The sequence below is a fragment of the Balaenoptera acutorostrata genome, chromosome 10 (genome assembly GCF_949987535.1).
Source record: "Balaenoptera acutorostrata chromosome 10, mBalAcu1.1, whole genome shotgun sequence".
In the NCBI taxonomy this organism is placed as follows: domain Eukaryota; kingdom Metazoa; phylum Chordata; class Mammalia; order Artiodactyla; family Balaenopteridae; genus Balaenoptera; species Balaenoptera acutorostrata.
Genome location: NC_080073.1, coordinates 32,515,689 through 32,536,849, shown reverse-complemented (window position 1 = coordinate 32,536,849; position 21,161 = coordinate 32,515,689). Strand labels below are relative to the sequence as shown.

Sequence of the window (21,161 nt, the reverse complement as noted above, 5' to 3'; positions counted from 1 at the left end):
AGATATCAATTGACTGCCTCTCAAATCTAAAATTCATTCTTCATGACCTGACATGCAGGAATGGAGCTGGTTCAGTTATTTTCTTTGGTCAGCTGGCAGCATGTTAAACTTTGCCAGTAGAGGGTGACAGAGAGATGCTGCAGGAGGAGAAGGAAGGCCTGGTCTGGTGTGTTCCTTCTGGCAGGCTCCTACAGTGTGGGCTGCTTTTCCTATCACTCAGCTCCTGCAGCATAGATGGCTTTTCCAGCTCCTGCTGTGTAGACAGTACCAGACTCCCCAATACCAGATTCTAGCAGCTGGGCTCCTGCAGTGCATAGCAGCCAGAAGCTCCATGGCCCAGCAGCCTCCCCTGGCACCCCTTTTGGGCAGTTTCATAGCAGAATGCCTCCAGGGAGACACCTCCCCATGAACAGTTTTCCTGGCACCATAATGGATGGATTTCTGGAAAGTTCTGACCACACAGCACCCACCATCAGTGAGACATAGCCGTGCCCTCTCCAACAGGTCTGGATCTCGGCTCTGGGAGGGAGGCTTTTCCTTGGGTTGTCTTTCTCAGCCCTAGGCAGTGGCTGCTCCTATTACAGGCTCTTCCTGTATTCTTTAGAGTTCTTTCTACTTCTTAGTAGCCAATTCCTCATTTCTCCAGGCTCTTGTTAGAGTTAATAATACTTTACATTAAGCTTTCCTTGTTCAAATTTCTGTGTGGTTTCTGTGTCCTAACTGGACCCAGACTAGTGTGCACATATAATAGTTTCAGAATTGCTAACTCATTCCCTTGTGAGAGCCACAGAGAGAAACAAATTTAGTAACTAAGCTATGATCTTTCTGTATAGTCCTTTTCAACTTTAGTCTTATAGTAGCCAGTCAAAATATTGTTTTCCAGAGTTACTTATGTTAGGTCTTTTCTTCCCTACCTCCTCCTGTGTGGATACATTATTTATTTGTAATACATTTATTTATTTATTTATTTTCGAAATTATGTATTTATTTTTGGCTGTGTTGGGTCTTCGTTTCTGTGCGAGGGCTTTCTCCAGTTGCGGCAAGCGGGGCCACTCTTCATCGCGGTGCGCGGGCCTCACTATCATGGCCTCTCTTGTTGCGGAGCACAGGCTCCAGACGCGCAGGCTTAGTAGTTGTGGCTCACGGGCCTAGTTGCTCCACGGCATGTGGGATCTTCCCAGACCAGGGCTTGAACCTGTGTCCCCTGCATTGGCAGGCAGATTCTCAACCACTGCGCCACCAGGGAAGCCCTTGTAATACATTTAGATTCCTTACTGCTGGTGTTCTGTTTGGGGTTCTCTTCTCATCCTGGTTGATTTGAATGATTTATTTATTCTGGGAGTATATGAACAATTAACCTGGTTCCATAGAAGTGTACAGGTGTACTCTGAGAAGTGTTGTGTTTCCATCTACCTGCTCCCATTCCCTCCTTCTTTCCATCCCATTCCCATCCACCCACCTTCTATAAGTATCCAGTCTTTTTAGATTCTGGTTTAACGTTCCTGGAATTATTTTGCCATTTGATAGATGGGGGCCTATAGATGAGTCTCAAGCCTTCCTAGAGGGCAGAGACTTAGTGTCATATTCCTCCTGTCCTTGCTTTGCTTGAAGGCTAAGGTGAGCCCATCCCAAAGCTCAATAAAAAGAAATATTTGCTAAAGCTGACCACTGAAAGTCATGTTGGAGGGCAAATTGGTCATTTCTATTAAAATGTATGAATATCTAATTTCTACCACATTGCCATTCTACTTCCCAATATTTAACCTTGGGGGAAAAAATCACATTTGTGCACAGGTAGATGTGTTTTGTTTCTATAACATTATTTTTAATGGTAGAAAACCAAACCAAAAACAACCGTGGGCTTCCCTGGTGGCGCAGTGGTTGAGAATCTGCCTGCCAATGCAGGGGACACGGGTTCGAGCCCTGGTCTGGGAAGATCCCACATGCTGCGGAGCAACTGAGCCCGTGAGCCACAATTACTGAGCCTGCGCGTCTGGAGCCTGTGCTCCGCAACAAGAGAGGCCACGACAGTGAGAGGCCCGTGCACCGCGATGAAGAGTGGCCCCCGCTTGCCACAACTAGAGAAAGCCCTCGCACAGAAACGAAGACCCAACACAGCCATAAATAAATAAATAAATAAATTTAAAAATGGTCCACATCAAAAAAATCTTTTAAAAAAAAAAAAAAACAACCGTAATATCTACCAATAGAGACTTGGCTAAAAACATACAATGGGGATAGCCAACCTGGCACAGTATACAATGCAATGAGTTTGTTTGTTTTAACAAGGTAGAGCTATAAGGAACTTAGAAAAAGCTCTAAGACATATTGATGAGGGAAGGGAGGAGCTAATTAGAAAAAGATAAATATGTTAGAATACCATTTATGAAAACCAACAAATAAATAAAACAATACCACATATTTTATGTGGGTATATATATGTGTAAAAATCCATAAGAAAAAGGTTTGGAAGCATGTATATCAAACTGAAAAAGTGATTTCATTTGGCAGGGGCTGGGGTGGAGGAGACTGGAGATTTGGGGACAGGATTTCAAAAGAAACTTTGATCTGTATTGTGTTCACTTTGTCAATATTAATGTGTTTGTGTGTTATTTGTATAATTAAAAACAAACAAATAGGGACTTCCCTGGTGGTGCAGTGGTTAAGAATCTGCCTGCCAATGCAGGGGACAGGGGTTCGAGCCCTGGTCCGGGAAGATCCCACATGCCGCGGAGCAACAAAGCCTGTGCGCCACAACTACTGAGCCTGCGCTCTAGAGCCCGTGCGCCGCAACAAGAGAAGCCACCGCAATGAGAAGCCGCCGCAATGAGAAGCCCGCGCACCGCAACGAAGAGTAGCCCCCGCTCTCTGCAACTAGAGAAAGCCCGTGCACAGCAACGATGACCCAATGCAGCCAAAAATAAATAAATTAAATAAATACATTAAAAAAACAAACAAACAAATAAACAAAACGCTGACTACATTAACTAAATCTCAAAACCCTTGAAAAGGGACTACAACCTATCGTGGAAACAGGTGACACAGTCAGTCAATATCTGCCCTCTTATAGAAAATTCTGGAAAATGACAAGGAGCCCCTACCTCTCTCTCTCCCATAAAACGTAAATCCTTTTCTAAAAGTTGCCTGCAAAAAAAAAAAAAAAAAAAAAGTTGCCTGCCACTAAGGCTTGCTGTCTGCTAATAAAAGCAAGTAATGTAAGTAATGCAATAACTTAGAATCTAGATGCACAGTGAACACCATATACCCACCACCTGTGTTCTACAGTTAACATTTGACTAGTCCTGCTCTATCACATTAGATCACTGAAATGTAAAACCCCAGTTTACATTGCTGCTTTGATTCTTTTCTTCGCTGAGCTGTAGGATGGATATTTGACCCGAGGAAAGCAACTAATAGCTAAGGACAGAGTCCAGGTATCCCAAAGCCTTTGCTTTCTATTTCAACCATTTGATGACTGAGGTGAGAAAGGAGACAACATTCCCATATCAAGGTTGTTAAATAACTAAAGATAAAGAGTGTATAAAATACCTTCAAGTTTGTATTTAGTTTCCTCTGGGGAAAAATAAAAAAATAAAACTAGAGTCTTAGCCTCATTACATTAAAGGAAAAATGATTAAGATGATAATGAGCTAGAAAGTTGACTAAGCCACTAATCAAAGACAGAGACACAGATACAATTAGTGTTTTGGGCAAGTTGCTCTGAGGATTCTTGGCTAATCCTGAGACTTCCAGAGGCTTCGCATGGGGAGCCCCATCTCAGCCGGGACACAGAAAGGCACTTCCTGCCACTGTTCTCTGTTTTTTGTGTGTAGCTTGAGTTAAGACCGTGCAAAATAAACAATGGAATTTTGCCCAGGCATCACATTCCCTTCTGGGAGGAAATTACTACACTGGTGTTTCAGCTCCTCTGTTTTGGAGTATATTTTCTGGTATTTTAATTTTTAAATCCCCTAGCCCTTCTCCTGCCTTTTAGGAAAATTACTTGTGTTTTCTAACTTTATAGACTCAAATCTATACCTTTTGAAAGTCTCTCTTTGACTTAGGAAGTTTGTACAAATAGCAAAGAAATCCGGCCGAGTGAGATTCAACTTCCCCCATCGAATGCACATCATCTATGCACCTGGAATTGTGATTTTTTTAATACAGAGAGAAAAGCACGTTATAAAGCAGCATGCGTGGTGTGATTCTACTTGTCCAAAGTGCATGTTATTCATGTGGAGAATGTCTGGAAGGAGAGGAGTATCACGGGGTGGTGGGATTACTGGCAATTAATTTCTTCTTTTTACTTTCCTGTATTGTTTACATTTTAAATATTGAGAATATATTACTTTCATAATAAAAAGGACATTTTCATTTTGAGGCAACAAAAATGGGGGGTAAGCAATAAAATAACTGGAATAGAAGAAAATGCAAGGAGGAACAATAGGACGCAACAGAACTGAAGTTAGCACTCAAAATCCTCGCAGCCTCAATTGCTGTCCTGTTCCATATCCATCCCCTGACAGACCATCATCCTTTCTGGCCTGCACCCCTCCTCCAGAAGCTTCCTGTCTGGCCCTCCTGTCTACCTGCCTTTTAATAATCCATTCTCTATAGAACAGCCAGAGTTATTTTCTTAAAGTGAAAATCTGCTCTGTAGTTCCCCCCAACTTAAAACCTGCAGAGGCCTCCAGTTGCACTAGATAAAAACCCAATCTCATCCTAACCTCAAGGCCCTGCCTGTTCTGGCCTTTGTCCCTTTTCCTTTTGCTCACTTTGCTGATAGTTCCTGGGGCACTCTTTCCTGCCTCAGGGCCTTTGCACTTGTTTGTCCCTACGCTGAGATGACTCTTCCCTAAGCTCCTCACATGGTCAACCCTGCTCCTCAGAGTCTCCAGGAATCTGCATTTTAAATATGTATTTTACATGATTCTCATGCACACTCATGTTTGAGAATCCCCATTCCAAAGCGCTGGCTTTTGATAAGCATTCAAGGGGCAGGGAGTGCAAGAACAAACTTCTGACAGATACCTTGAGTACAGCGATGCTCTCTCAGCCCCTTGCGAGGCCACGTGGATCCTCTGGACCAAGATATTCCTCAAGAGAGACCTAGGTGTGTTGGCTCGTAGAAGGATGGGACTTTAATACCTCAAAGTACCTCCACCTAAAGCTATTATGGCCAGAATTTTAGCTAGGAAAATTCTGCAGTGGTGACTATTATTTATTCATCTATTAGTAAATTAAACATGAAGTATCTACAACAAATTCATTTAAGGTAGGTTTGGAGACTGAGCCAGGAAGAGTTCTGAAGCAAGTACATTCAGACACCTGCCTCAGACGTTTACTACCTGAGAACTAGCTCACTCTGGAGCCCCCATGGAGGACATAGCCTTGGAAGGTACTGGAAAAATGATATAAATGCACTCTGAGCTTATACTTAGGGCAAGCTCCTGTGCCAGGCATGGTATGTAGTGGTGGCAGGGGGACACCACAAGAAGATGTACCTAGGTCTGCCCAGCCCAGCCCACCCACGAGGGCTTACGGCCCCTTGGAGGAGCTTATCTTGGTTCAAAGTGGTTAGGGTAGTTTTGTTTTTTATTGTTTTCAAGGAATTCACCTAGTCCTACCCGGTGGGCACAAAGAGAAGTCAGAACTTTACAAGCAAGCTGTGGCAGGAAAAGCAATGGAGTCATTACTTTTTTGTTGGCCTCTCCTCTCTGTGCTCCCTTTTGGGAACCCCCTCGCTCACTCCCTGTGGTTCTAGGGGGCTGCTAGTCAAGGTGGTCCTGTCTCCCCCGGACCTCCTTGCCAAACTCTGAGGGGCAGGCTCTCTTCCACTGGGCTTGCCAACCTGGCCCAAGATGAGCCTTGTGCTGTCCAGTTCTATCAGGCCCACCCAGCAGAGAATGCCTGGGTAGTGAAGAGAAAGAGAGAGTCCTAATGACATCATACAAGCCTCTTGATCCAGACAGACCTGACGCTGGATCCACTCCTAGTCTTCCCACCGTAGGTGCTAATCAATCCCCTTATTGTTTCAATTAGTTTGAGCTCAGTCTCTTCTCTTGCAACAGAAAGAGGCCTGACTCACGCACAGGCCTTTGTTTCTTTCGTTATTGTTCCAAGTCTCCGAATAAAAAATGTGCTCCTGGCAGAAAATTGTTTTTGTTATGTAATAGTGAAGACCAGTCTCGGAACGTAGATGGGCCATGTTACAATCCTACAGGGTGGGGGCTTCTATGAACACCGGGCCAGGCACAACCCTCCCATTCACAGCTCTCGGAAGCTGTTCTCCTGTAGGGGAGTGTCACGGCTCTTACGCCCAAACGCTGTGCCCTCATGCACTGTGAATCTACACTTATGCCTCCGACTCTAACCTAACACCACAGAACTCATTCCAGCCTTCCTCCTTTCCATACTTGTAACTCCCTTCCCAACAGTGAGAAACCCAGCTCCCACTGTCCTCAACATACTTACTTGCTTAAACCTATGATGCATAGAAAATAGTTTCAGAATTGCTAATCCATACAACTACAAAAAGCAAGTGTACTAACTAGAGTTCAATATTTGTTTATAATTAGTTATCGTTAGTCTGAGGGGATATAGTCAGAACACAGTGCACAAAAGTTACCCCTTCCCCACTTCAGTATGTTTACGTTATTCATCTGAAATAACATTGTTTGTTGTTTCTGCTTATGTTCAAATTTAAGGGGCTCTGATCAACAATAAAACATTGTTGATTTTAATTTTTGAGTATGTGAAACACGAATACAGTTCTGAGAGTCAAACCACACATAACGGTACACTCGGGCAAGTCTAACTCCTGCTCCCGTCCCTTCCACCCTGTTCTTATGCTCCCATCCCCTCCAGCCATCCCTACTCTGAAGGTAACCAATCTCATTTCCTGGTTTATCCTTCCTGAGTTTCTCTTTTCAAAAATAAGTAGATACATCTGTGGTTTTTTATTTCTTCTTCTATTCACACTATAGACACTCTTTAGCATTTTTCTTTGTTCACTTAATAATATGTATCCTGGACATCACTTCTTAACAGTTCATAGAGATAGTTGATCTTTTTTACAGCTGCATACTATTCCACTGTGTACATGTATTATGGTTTACTCGACCACTCTCCTATGTGTGGGCATTTAGGTTGCTTTCAATATTTTGCAATTACAAATAGTGCTTCAGTGAATAATCTTATGCATAAGGATTTTTGTGTTGTTGGAAATGTTTCTTGAGAGTAAATCCCTAGAAGTTGCATTGCCGAGTCAAATGTTAAGCATATATGTAATTTTCTTAGATGTTGTTCAATTTCCCTTTATATGAGTTTTAGTAATTTGCATACCTTCCAGCAAAATATGAATGTGCTTATTTCCCATAGCCTTGCCAACAGAATGCTGTGTCAAACTTTAAATTATTTTCTAATCTGACAAGGAAGAAATGTTATCTCAATGCAGTTTTTAAAAATTTTTCTATTTAGTAAAAGAAACTTTGGTGTATAATTCCATGAGCTTTTACATATGTATAGACTGTTTAACCACAGTCAAGAGATAGAACATTTCCATGACTGCCCCAAATTCCCTCATGCTGCCCCTTTTTAGTCAAATGCTCTCCCCACCCACAAATTCTAGCCATCACTAATCTGTTCTCCATACCTATAGTTGTGACTTGTCCTCATATCATAAATATGTCTTGTCATAAATAGAGTCACAGAGCACACAACCTTTTGAGACCTACTTTCACCCTGCATCATGTCTTTGAGATTCATCCATGTCATTCTGTGCACCAATAGTTTGTTTCTTTTTACTGCCCTGTAGCATCTTATTGTATGGATGCACCACAGTTTGCTTATCTATTTACTCATTGAAAGATCTGGATTGTTTCCAATTTTTGCTGATTATGAATAAAACTTCTATAAATATCTGTGTACAGTTTTTTAGGTAAATACTTAGAAGTGGGATAGCTGAGTCATATGGTATAAATATATGTTTAACTTTACAAAAAACTGAAACCATAAAACTCCTTGAAGAAACATAGGTGGTAAGCTCCTTGACACTATTCTTGATGATGATTTTTTGGATTTGACACCAAAAGCAAAAGCAACAAAAGCAAACATAAACAAGTGAGAATACAAGTAAAAAGCTTCTGCACAGCAAAGGAAACCCTCAACAAAATGAAAAGGCCACCTACTGAATGGGAGAAAATATTTGTAAATCATATATCTGATAAGAGGTTAATATTCAAAATATATAAAGAACTCATACAACTCAATAGCAAAAAAACAAACAATGTGATTAAAAAATGGGCAGAGGAACTGAATAGACATTTTTCCAAAGAAGACATACAGATAGCCACAGGTACATAAAAGGTGCTCAACATCACTAACCATCAGGGAAATGTAAATTAAAACCACTGTGACATACCACCTCACACCTGGGAGAATGACTATTATCAAAAAGACAAGCAAAGACAAGTGTTGGTGAAGATGTGGAGAAAAGGAAACCCTGGTGCACTGCTGGTGGGAATGTAAATTTGTACAGTCACTATGGAAAACAATATGGAGATTCCTCAAAAAAATCAAAAATGCTTTCTTCTAGTACTTGTGTGGTCTCATATTTAATATTTCGATCTCAAACCCATTTGTGTATGGTATGAGACATAAATTTCATTTAATTTCTTTCCAAATGGCTATCCAGTTTTCCCAGTACCATTTATTTAAAAGTTCATCTTTGCCCCCATGATTTTATTTACTAAATTTCTATATGCATTTGGGTCTATATGTGAATTTTCTATTCTATCCCATAAATTTATTTGTCTATTCATGTGCCAGTAGAATATTTTAAAAATTACAGTTTTAATAGAATGTCTTTAGGTCCAGTTGGGCTGTTGTAGATTTCTCTTTTGGTGTTTCCCTTACTATTGTTCATTTTTATTTTTCTATAGGAACTTTAACATTAACTTTCTAGCTCCATAAAGAACCTTGTTGGTATTTCTGGTAATAGAGATAGGGATATTCTTGCCTCATTCCTGATCTTTGTGGAAATGTCCTTAGTGTTTCCCAGTGAAATAAAATACATTATGTTAAGAAAGTACCCATCAATTTCTACTTTCATAAGTGTTTTTTTTTTAAACAAAAATAGATGTAAAATTTTGACAAAGGCTTTTTTTGGGATCAATGGATATAAAAATTATATGATTTTTCTCCTAAGGTCTATTAATATGGTATATTGTATTATTCGATTTCCTAATGTTGAACCAATTGTTGTCCTAATGTTGAACCAATCTTGCATTCTTGGAATAAATCCTACTTGGTCATGGTGTATTATTTTTTAACATGGTGTTGGATACTGTTTGCTAATATTTTATTTAGTATTTTTGCATCAATATTCACAATTGATAATAGTTTTGTGATTTTCTTTTCTTTTTTTTGATTATCTTTTAAAAATCAACTTCATTTGATTTAGGTATCAATGTTGTATTTGCTGCATAAAAATAACTTGGAAATTTTCTTTCATTTGCTATATTTTATAGTAATCTATGTAGCATTGGGACTACCAGGTTTTGAAGGTTCAATAGAATTCCTCTGTGAAACCATATGGAGTTGGTGTTTTTCTTAGTGGAATGATGTTCTGTTTCTTCTACAGAAATTGGTGCATTTAAGATTTCTATCTCTAAAGGAATCAAATTTGGTAAACTCTGGGGTTTTTTAAAAGGAAATTCACCATTTTGTCCATGTTTTTAAATGTAATTGCTCAAAGGTCTACCAAATAAACTCTTATGATTTTAAAATTTTCTTCTGTTGGGTCTTCCCTGGTGGCACAGTGGTTAAGAATCCGCCTGCCAATGCAGGGGACATGGGCTTGAGCCCTGGTCCAGGAAGATCCAACATGCCGCATAGCAGCTAAGCCCGGGTGCCACAACTACTGAGCCTGCGCTCTAGAGCCCCGAGCCACCACTACTGAGCCCGATTGCCACAACTACTGAAGCCCACGAGCCTACAGCCTGTGCTCCGCAAATAGAGAAGTCACCACAACGAAAAGCCCGCGCACCGCAACAAAGAGTAGACCCCGCTCGCGCTCGCTGCAACTAGAGAAAGCCCGCACGCAGCAATGAAGACCCAACACAGCCAAAAATAAATTAAATAAATAAATTTATACAAAAATTATTTTTCTTCTGTTTAAATTACTATTTCCCCTTATCATTTCTTATTTTGTATATTTGCGTTTTCTCCCTTTTTTCTTGATTTAGCTAGCGAGTGGCTTATCTATTTTAACTTTTCCCACCCCAAAAGTCAGGACTTTGACTTATTTAGATACGTTATTCTCCTCTTCTCTACTCACTAATTTCTGCTTTTATCTTACCTTTATTATTTCCATCCTTGACTTCATTGTTGTTGTTTATTCTAAAATTCTTTTCTGACTCAAGATTGGAAAATAATTTACTAGCATTCTTTCATTTTTATTGATATATGTGGCTAGTGATATGAATTTTCCTATCATCACTGCATTATATATATTTTCCATTGATTTTTTTTTTTTTGGAATAAATTTATTTATTTATTTATTTTTGGCTGCATTGGGTCTTTGCTGCTACGCATGGGCTTTTTCTCTAGTTGTGGCGAGCAAGGGCTACTCTTCGTTGCGGTGCGCGGGCTTCGCATTGCAGTAGCTTCTCTTGTTGTGGAGCACAGGCTCTAGGTGCACGGGCTTCAGTAGTTGTGGCACACGGGCTCAGTAGTTGTGGCTCGCCGGCTGTAGAGCGCAGGCTCAGTAGCTGTGGCGCAGGGGCTTAGTTGCTCCGTGGCATGTGGGAACTTCCCGGACCAGGGCTCGAACCCGTGTCTCCTGCATTGCCAGGCAGATTCTTAACCACTGTGCCACCAGGGAAGCCCTTCATTGATTCTTATATATAGGTTCATTATCATAGATTAACATAGATATTCTTGTTTTTCTTTTGTCTTGTAGAATCCTAAGTTTCTCCCTCCAGCTCCTTTTCCCCATACAATCTCCTCTCCCTTCCTTTTTACCCTTTTCTCCCCCAAAGCACTGCCTTTCCAAAGGCTGCTCATGTACACTTTTTAGTCCCTTCCCTGTAATCAGTTCTTTGATTTACTAAGACTCTTTTTCCTTTTCTTTTTAAATTTGAGATAATTTAAAAAGATGGACTTTCCCTTTTCTTTTTAAATTTGAGATAATTCACATACCATAAAATTCATTCTTTAAAAGTGTACAATTCAGGGGCTTCCCTGGTGGCGCAGTGGTTAAGAATCTGCCTGCCAATGCAGGGGACACGGGTTCGTGCCCCGGTCCGGGAAGATCCCACATGCCGCAGAGCTGCTAGGCCCGTGACCCACAACTACTGAGCCTGCGCGTCTGGAGCCTGTGCTCCACAACGGGAGAGGCCGTGACAGTGAGAGGCCGCGACAGTGAGAGGCCCGCGCACCGCGATGAAGAGTGGCCCCCACTTGCCGCAACTGGAGAAAGCCCTTGCACAGAAACAAAGACCCAACACAGCCAAAAATAAATAAATTAATTAATTAAAAAAAAAAGTGTACAATTCAGTGGTTTTTTAAAGTATATTCACAAGGTTATGCAATCATTAGCACATCTAATTTGAAAACATTTTCATCACTCGTCAAAAAACCCCATACCCATTAGCAGTCATTCCCCATCCCTGTTTCCAGCCCCTAGCAACTACTAACCTACTTTCTCTCTCCATGGTTTTGCCTATTCTGAACATTTCATATAAATGGAATCATACAATATGTGGCCTTTTGTATTTTGCTTCTTTTACTTAGGATAATGTTTTCAAAGTTGTAGAATGTATCAATACTTCATTCCTTTTTAATGGCTGAATAATAGTCCATTGTATGGCTATACCACATTTTGTTTATCCATTCATCTGTTGATTGTCATTTGGGTGGTTTCCACTTTTTAGCTACTATGAATAATGTTGCTATGATTATTCATGTATAAGTTTTGGTGTGGACATATGTTTTCAGTTTTCTTGAGTATATACCAAGGAGTAAAACTGGTAAGTCATATGGTAACTCTACATTTAACTTTTTGAGGAATAGACAAATGATATCTGAAGTTGCTGCTCCATTTTACATTTCCAACAGCAATGTCTTAGGTTCTCATTTCTCTATATCCTTGCTAATACTTGTTATTATCTATCTTTTTAAAAAATTATATCTATCCTCGTGGGTATGAAGTGGTATTTCATTGTGGTTTTGATTTGCATTTTCTAGACTTTCTCTTTCTGGTGGTGCTTTTAACCGAATCCCTTTCAGAGCCCCTACTCCTAATCCTTATCCTACAACACATAGCCACATAAAGGAGTAAAAATTAACCCCCCCCCGGCCCTCCCCTTAATGCCCTCCCTATAGTAACCACTTGTTATAGCTTCAACAACTTATTACATATCCTTTCAGATCTTGTCCCTGCATTTAAACACACTCAGATTTATTTTAGTTTACTTTTGTTTTTTTACAGAAATGATGTTATAATATACATATTTGGTAACTTGCTTCTTTTTTATTCTACATTCTATTTTTTAAAACTCTATTAGCATGGTTTTTGTAAGTGGAATACCGGCATCTTCTATATGAATGAGTACATCTGGATTCCTTCTACAAATTTCTTATGGCTATTTTAGGGGAAAAGGACTTTAATCTAGTGATTTTGTTAAATCTAAATTGTAAGGTTTAATATTTATACACACAAGGATGTACCTATTCTCTAGCCAAAATACCACTTATATTTGGAGAATGTATTATTTCTAAGGGATTCTTGAAACTTAAGAGATGTTGATTACCTTAGCTATCAAACACTCATATTTCATACTGGCACCCCCCCAAAAAAAGAAAGGAAGAAAATAAAATTTCAGTGTATTTTTCTAGGTATTGACATCTGACTGTGACTATGTCTGCTGGAAGGCTTAGTGTGGGGAGGCAACTCTGGAGTTGGACAGAACTTGCCCTGCCTGAATCCTGGCTAAGCCACTTGCTAGCTGTGTGGCCCTAAAGTTATTTAGTCTTTCGGTATCCCTCAGTTTGCTCATCTGTAAAATGGGGATAATAAATCACAATAAAAATATCTGGGTTATGTTTCCTTATTTTTGAAGTGGGTTGACTGTATCTACCTTGCAGAGCTGTTATGAAAATTAAATGAGATAATTCATGTGAAATACCATATTGCTTAGTTCGTAGTGGGCACCTAATAAATGGTGGTATTAATTATTGTTTATATTATTAGCAGCATCATCTTTCACCTTTATGACTTTGGTGAGAAGCCTTGTTCTATTCATTCTATTCATTATGCAAAAAGATATGATGGACTAAAAAAAGAGTAACAGAGATCTAAAAACCATAGAAATAACTTAATAAATGAGAAGAACACTAGGTGATCACAGGGATGGGAAGGTGTCAGATAAAGCAGTGGAAAAAATCATACAGGAAAGACTGATATTTGTCTAAAAAATTTAAATTTCTATCTGCAAAAAGGGCAAATGTTAAGAAGTTATGAGTTAAAATATGGTAATCAAATGTTTACTATATAACTAGCTGCTACAAATCAACAAGAAAAGCTATCAGACTCCGTACTAGTACAGTAATGCTGTTTTTATAAGCCCTCAAACTTGGTGGTTGAAAACTCTCTCACAGGTCTGGGACTGGGGAGAATGTAGGCGGGTTGGCTAGGCTTGGTTGCAGACTGCAGGTTGGGTTCAAGTGTGCTTCACGACTCTCAATATGGAGCCAAGCCTAAAGGGGCAGCTGCTACTTTGGGTATGTTCCTCTCTTAGCAATAGCAGAAGGCAAGGAGGCGAGGGGAAAGATACACTGTCTCTTGAAGCCTCATCCTAGAACTGGGACAGTATCACTTCTCTCCACATTCCAATGGCTAAAGAAAATCACATGACCAAACCCAACATCAATGGGATGGGAAAATATACTGTGCTCTCAATAATGAGTGGTACTGGAAGGCCACATGGCAAAGAATATGGGTGAATAATTTTAAAATATGGAGGGCATGAAGAATTGTGAACAATGACTCAACATACCACAGACTGCTAGGAAAGAAATAGGTGAAGTAGGATTGACCAAGTGAGAAAATACAAGATATCAGTTGACATACAAAAAGTTAAACCTCAAACAATCAAGTTAAAATAACGAGAAACCAATTTTCATCTATGAAATTAGCAAAAGTTGAAAAAAGTTATTCTACTCAATGTTAGGATGAGGTAAAACAAGCAATAATTAAAAGATTTTCATTTTTGCAGTAATAGTGCAAAGAAGCAATGTCATCTTTAAAGGTACTTAAAAGCTTTGTTATTTTCTGAATACAGTTTGAATTTTTGAGATAACTCATCAAAAAGGTAAAATTTTCCCTAAATTTCGATTTCCATGCTTATTATATCTAACACACACACACACACACACACAACCATTTTGGATCTCATTTAATTTTGCAGGAATTTTTTGCCTTGTTAAAATACTTCTAACATTTTTCTCTACTGTTCATCTCCTAGTAAGAATGATTTTCAAATGTTTTAAAGCTTTGGTACCCTCTTAGAAAGCTAGAGTACAGTGGGAAAACCACGTAGCAATCAAAGAATTGTAGTTCATGAGAAAAATTTGTTAGCAGAGTTACTGTTATTACTTGTAGGATGATAATTACTTGCAAAATTATTTGCAGGGATTACTTTGCAAATTGCTAAGAAAAAATTTTTCTCATGATAACATCGGAAGTAAAAGTGGGTAAGTAAAGCCCGCTGCCTGAGTGTGTAAGTTGTGGGCTAAATATGATACAGTTCTTGCATATTTAGTAATCTTCAAACGTCCCAAAGCTTGCAGCACTTTTAATTCACTCTTCTCTCCTTTTCCCACATACTTAGTTTTCAAAACCTGCCAAAGTTCCCTTCTGTCTCTCTATAATCTCCCCTTTTCTTTCCATCTTCACCACCCCACCCTCATCCAGGCCCTCAACAACTTCAAAAGCACGTACTGCAACTGCAGATAGGTTGATCCCGTCAATCCAGCCTTTTTCTTCTCCCTGTGTCCTGCTTCTATCTTCCTAAGCCATGCTGCAACACTAGTTCAATAGCCAAATGTGGCTCACTATTTACCACCATATCAAATTTTACTTCCTTGGCCTTCTTCTGTATCTACCTCCAATAGGGAGGACTGGCCACAGAATTTTAGGGGCTCAGTGCAAAACGCAAATGTGGCACCTCTTGGTCAAACACTTAAGAATTTCAAGATGGCAACAGCAGAGCATTAAACCAAATGCAGGGTCCTTCTGAGCACAGGGCCCTGTGTAACTGCGTGGGTTCCATGGCCATGAAGTTGGCCCTGCCAATAGGCACCTGCCACCCTAAGGAGGCCACTGTTCATGCTGTCCAGGTTTCGAGTCTTCTCACATGTTGTTCCCTCACCCTTCCACCAACACCCAGCTCCTTCCCACATTAAGCCTTAGCCTTTTCCCAGATGCATCCAAGTATGGGCAACAAGTTGAGGACTGATCTTTACACATCTCTCTGATCCTTCCCCTCCTATAGTCTGCAGTAGTCCTAACCATCTACACACGTTAATTTAGTCCCTAATTATATACTTCCCTGTGTTTTTTCTGTCATTCATTCATTCATTCATTCACCATCTATTGTGGGCCAACTACTTGCCTTGACTGTGCTAGGGACTGGGTATGCTAAGTCCCAAAACAGCGGAGACCTTGTTTGACTTGTTCACCACTCCTTCCCTAGAGCCTCACACAGTGACTGGCTCACAGCAGACACTGAATGAATGTATTTGTTAAATAACTGTTGAATAGGTTTTCTCTCCACCATATGGTGAGTTCCTGGAGACTAAGAACTGTTTTCATTTGCTCTATGACTTTTTTTTTTTTTTTAATCTATTCTTGGCTGTGTTGGGTCTTCGCTGCTGTACGTGGGCTTCCTCTAGTTGCGGCGAGCAGGGGCCACTCCTCGCTGCAGTGTGCGGGCTTCTCATTGTCGTGGCCTCTCCTGCCGCGGAGCACAGGCTCCAGGCATACGGGCCTCAGCAGCTGTGGCACGTGGGCTCAGCAGCCATGGCTTGCGGGCTCCAGAGCTCAGGCTCAGTAGTTGTGGAGCATGAGCTTAGTTGCTCTGCGGCATATGGGATCCTCCCCGGCCAGGGCTCGAACCCGTGTCCCCTGCATTGGCAGGCAGACTCCCAACCACCGTGCCACCAGGGAAGCCCTGCTTCCCTGCTCTAAGACTATTGATTGAGAACCTAATATGTGCATTACATTGTTCCAGACATGAAAACAATGTTCTAGACCACTGCCTTTACTTCTATATTCCCTAGCACATTAAAATTTTTTAATAAATTTTTTTTCTAATAAAAATTATTATAACAAGAGTTAACATTTACTGAGTGTTTTATACATGCCAGGCATCAGTCTAAGTCTTATCTATTATCTCACTTAATTTCCCCAATGATTCTATGAAATAGGTCCCATTATTATCCCCGTTTTATAGATGAGGAAACTGAGGCTTAAAGAGATTGAGTAACTGGCCCAAAGTCAAATAGCTGCTGGGGTTTGAACCCAGGTGACCAGACAATAGCCCGATTTTTGACTACAGGGCTAGGCTGCCTCCAGTGAGTATGTTTTGATTGACTGACTTGACTGAACTAGAGAGATCAAGGAAGACCAGTGCTGGTGGCACAACACAAATCCATAAATAACCATCAAAGCGGTTGGGCCTCATAAAAACGACAAATTGTTATGCAATTTCCTGACCAATGCTAGATGTAATAGGTGCATAGTTTTTGCAAGCTTACGATGTGGTAAATAGGACATAAACTATGGTATCATTTATTTCACTGAAATCACCCAGCCATAAAATGCTAAATAAAGGAGATAGCCCACTAGGCCACCCATGGAAGCCTGGAGGAAGAGAACAAACTCTAAGTTCCTACATGTTGGTAACTCTTTACTAGACTGAAGGTAAGCAATAAACTTTTTAGGCTGAAAGTTCATTTGTTAGACTCATTAAAGCCTGTTGACACCAACAAGCTTACCAAGGCATTAGCAGGCAAAAAAAGAAAAGGGTGGAAAACAAGAAAATAGGAGGGAGGAAAATGCAAAAGTTGAGTCTAATGGAATGTAGAGTGTGGGAGCCACCAAGAGCTGCCTTGGCTGCTCTGCTGCTGTGGTTGGTGCCCGAGCAGGAGACAGAACAGTCAAGATGAACATTAAATGTAGCCAAAGGCACATGGAGGGGCTTTTAGTCCTATGGGGCTCAGTGAAATGGAGACAGCAAGTCACTATTTGTCGTACTTTGATTTTGGGTTCCACAGCAAGTATCAATAAATGGACTAGCATACAGCAAACGGACTAGAAGTAAGCACAAGGACCAGGTTGATGCTGTGTGTTGGGTTTGGTAATGGGGGATTTATGCCACTCACATAAATGTGTGATAAGATGCAGGGGGTGAAAGCGGCTATTAACACTGATTAACTCAAAAAGTTGACCACCAGCACACACAGCCATTGTTTCCACCAGCACTCGTTAGGGACGGGCTTTGTCTGGCTGGCTTCACAAGAGACAAATGCCATTACGGGAGACCAAATAACCTTATTTAGGCAGTCGACAGATAATAGAGACGCTCCAGGTATTAGCCTGACTGCATTAGTTTGATTTGTTACTACTGTTCACCTTGTCCTAGGCATTAATGGAGACAAAGGCTTGGAATTACTAGCAGCAGAGTTAAGCTGTGGATTAGAGAGAGCCTGCGTGTTTTGAGGGAAAGATAATTTTATCTGGGGTTTTCATTTCCATTTTCATCTTGCTTGAGTTTTCCTCAAAGCTGAAGTCCAGTTTTTCCCTTGAATATCATCATATTCTCTCCAATTTACTAGCAATTTTAATTGTTAAAAAGAGTTACTGACCCATTATTTCCTTTAACGAGATCAGCCTTTTATCTTTTAGGTTTTTGGAAATGATTTTAGGGGAAGTACACTAGTGATCTTGTATATTATCTTACTTCTTGAATATTCTTACATATTATGAACTCACTTCACAATATTTAATGATATTGTTATTAGTATCTGAAAATATAAAAGGATATGCATACTACATTCAGTTACTTCTTTAATATTACAAATTCTATAATTTTTTCTGACTTCTAAACGTTACTTGTTCTAGTTATAGATGTATAATTTCTATTATTAATGATTTCAGTTATAAATACATAACTTTGGTTATAAACACAATTTATTTCAATTATACACAAAATTGAATTTTAGAATCACATAAATCAGTTATATTAAGCTGTCACTGGAAAATGAGATAATGATATTCTAGAGTTACTATGTTTCTTTCCTCACCAGACTTTTTATAGGTATGATACGTTTGTGTAATTAAAAAATAGTTTAGGGGCTTCCTGGCAGTCCAGTGGTTAAGACTCCACACTTCCACTGCAAAGGGCTCATGTTCGATCCCTGGTGGGGGAACTGAGATTCCGCATGCCGTGCAGTGTGGCCAAAAAAAAAAAAAATTTAAATGCACTTTTAGTTGTTGATCAATGTTTGTGATGCTGTTTCATTTTTTTCTAAAGTCTATAATTTTATACAGAATCCTCATACTTCTCAGATTTGGGGGTTAGGTTTAATTTTAGATAAATTCTAGATAACCTATGATTACTCTTTGAAAAATCTCAATTTGTGAAAAGTACGAGTTCAAAAATACTTAAATATTAACATTGTGAAATAGTTAGTTATACACAGGACTTGCTAAGCCAAGCAAACATTAAGATGGAGACAGAGCTATATGTCCAAAACTGCAAGATGTTGGAAAGATGCACAGAATGTCAAGTGTGATGACATTTAAAAAAATAACAACAGCAAAAACAACAAATATATACACATGTGTGTATATACATGTATACATATACACATGCTTTTATACACAGAAAGATCTACAAAAATGTTTAATGATGGTTATCTGTGAAGGATGAGATTTGAGGGAGGTTTTACTCTACTTCTATACTGCTTGAATTGTTTACAGTATGTAAACATGACCTTTGGGATTAAAATAAATGGCTATTTGAAAAAGCTTACCCATCACATGACCCTTTCCTGTCCAACCCACTCCTGGTGACTTCCAGTCCTCCACCTTAATATGATTTCATAGGAACCTATGAAGAGCAAAGAAAGCTCTTGGTGGATAAATTGTGACTAATATATTTCATAAATAGTGCTTTGAATTTTATAATATTACTGAAAGCAGCTCTTTATGTTAGAAAAAGTGGCCCCACAGGGTAACAGCAGAGACTTGTTGGAAAACATTTAATGCTTCTGGTCTTCCAGTTACTTCCCTGCTGCCCTTCTCTTCCTCCTCTCTCTTCATCTCAGCAATAGTCAAACAGGATAAGCACAGCTTACTGCTGACCAGTTGTTGGGACACAGAGCTCTCTATCCCAAATTGTTCTCAGTAAATGATTTTTAAAAAGCTCTAAAATCTGAGTCATGCTACTTTTCCTCAGCAATAAGATACAAACTCCTCTAGTCTTTCCCATGCAATTAAAAAATGAAAGAAAAGAAAAAAATATATAATGGGCATAGATTCAATAATTCAACAAGAATTATTCCACTCTGGTCATCACCAGGAGACAAAAGAAGGGCAGAGGAATAGGAAGGAAAAAAGGCAAGCAAGGGAGAATTCAATCCAAATGGGCAAACTTGAAATACAGCTTCCAGGAAACAAAGTCAGCGTTCTCCAGCTCATATCAAAAAGAACATCCACTTTGGCCTTCCATTAATTAACTGTTAAATAAACACCCAGATCTCCAGTGGCAGGACTCCCTTGTGATGCATCTTATCCTATTCCTGTCTTTAACTGGCAGGTACAGTGGCAAATGCAAAGAAAATACAGTTTTGGCCCAGAAAGTGCCCTGATTATCTCCAGTGACAATGTCAGAACATATACAAAAGGCAGGAGAGTTATCTTACCTCCTCAGTCAACATATTACTTGAAACAAAATATACAGGTGATTGGAAATCACTAAACTAGAAATAGATACAAGCCAGATGATCATTCTCACTCTGAGGAATGAAAGTAAAGTACGTTAAGTGGACTAGAAAAATATTTTAAAATTTGCATTTATTTGTAGCTCAGTTCTTTTGTGCAATGCAATACTAATGGCATGAATAAGATAACTCATGATTTTACATCTCTACTTTGGCAATAATAACTTTGCTTAAAAAAAAAACAACTTGAAACTGGAATGCTGTAAGGATTTGTATTGATATATGGCGAGAAATTCTCACTGCTTTATGCCAGAAATCAAGAGGAACAAAAGATTCATGAATAAATCACACTAATATATTTAAGTATAATCATGTTTCAAAATGCAGTTGAAGGAAACTTATTGAAACAAATCACAACTTTGTGCCATTCTTCAGATTATTTGACTTGAATTATTTTGTAAATGGAAGTCAATTAGTTGTGGAGTCAATTAGTCATGAGTTTACTGATTCTAGCAACCTAATTTATTAGATTAAATTTGCTCACAAAAAATAGCTGGCTTTTTCTGAAAATGTTTATTAAAATATATAGGAAAGGCCTTTATTGTAACTAGAAGTGCCCAAGTATAATAGGTACCATGTTATAATAGTAATTATTTACAATATATTTTCAGAAAAAAAAGACAATACTCAGATTAAACACAGAAAAGAAAACATCACATTTTTAACACTTGATATTCCCATTGATTCTTTATATTCCGCAATTGGAAGATAATTCCCCCATGTTTAGTTTTCTATCTATTCCAGGAGATCTGTGTTGAAGGTTTTTTTTTGCCATGAGAAAACTGTGATTCTCTATGGATCTTTTCAGCTTTGCACGCCGATTTTGGAACCAGATCTAAAATTAAGAAAAAGAAAACAGATCTCAGAAATGTTATTTTATTATTCTTAACATTTTAATTACCACGAGTAATAACTAAATTAAAAATTACCTGGATTCTGTCTTCCTCTAGGTTCAATTTTCGAGCTAAGTCTTCTCTGATATCAATGCCAGGATAGCAGTTTACTCTAAAGACATTTTCCAACACTTCAATCTAAGAATAAGGAAGCAGTTATTTAAAATGTTGATCTTTGGTATGTCATCATAAAATAGA

The 21,161-nt window shown here is 39.2% G+C and overlaps 1 protein-coding gene across 1 annotated transcript in view; it reads right to left on the bottom strand.

Annotated features, from left to right (window-relative positions):
• Positions 1-20,564: 20,564 nt before the first annotated feature.
• The window catches only part of HESX1 (HESX homeobox 1), a 1,528-nt gene continuing 931 nt past the window's right edge, over positions 20,565-21,161 (bottom strand). Inside the window, 3 exon segments of the mRNA XM_057554962.1 lie at positions 20,565-20,829; positions 20,831-20,905; positions 21,000-21,101. Coding sequence (XP_057410945.1) covers positions 20,806-20,829; positions 20,831-20,905; positions 21,000-21,101 — 201 coding nt within the window. The 3' untranslated portion in view covers positions 20,565-20,805.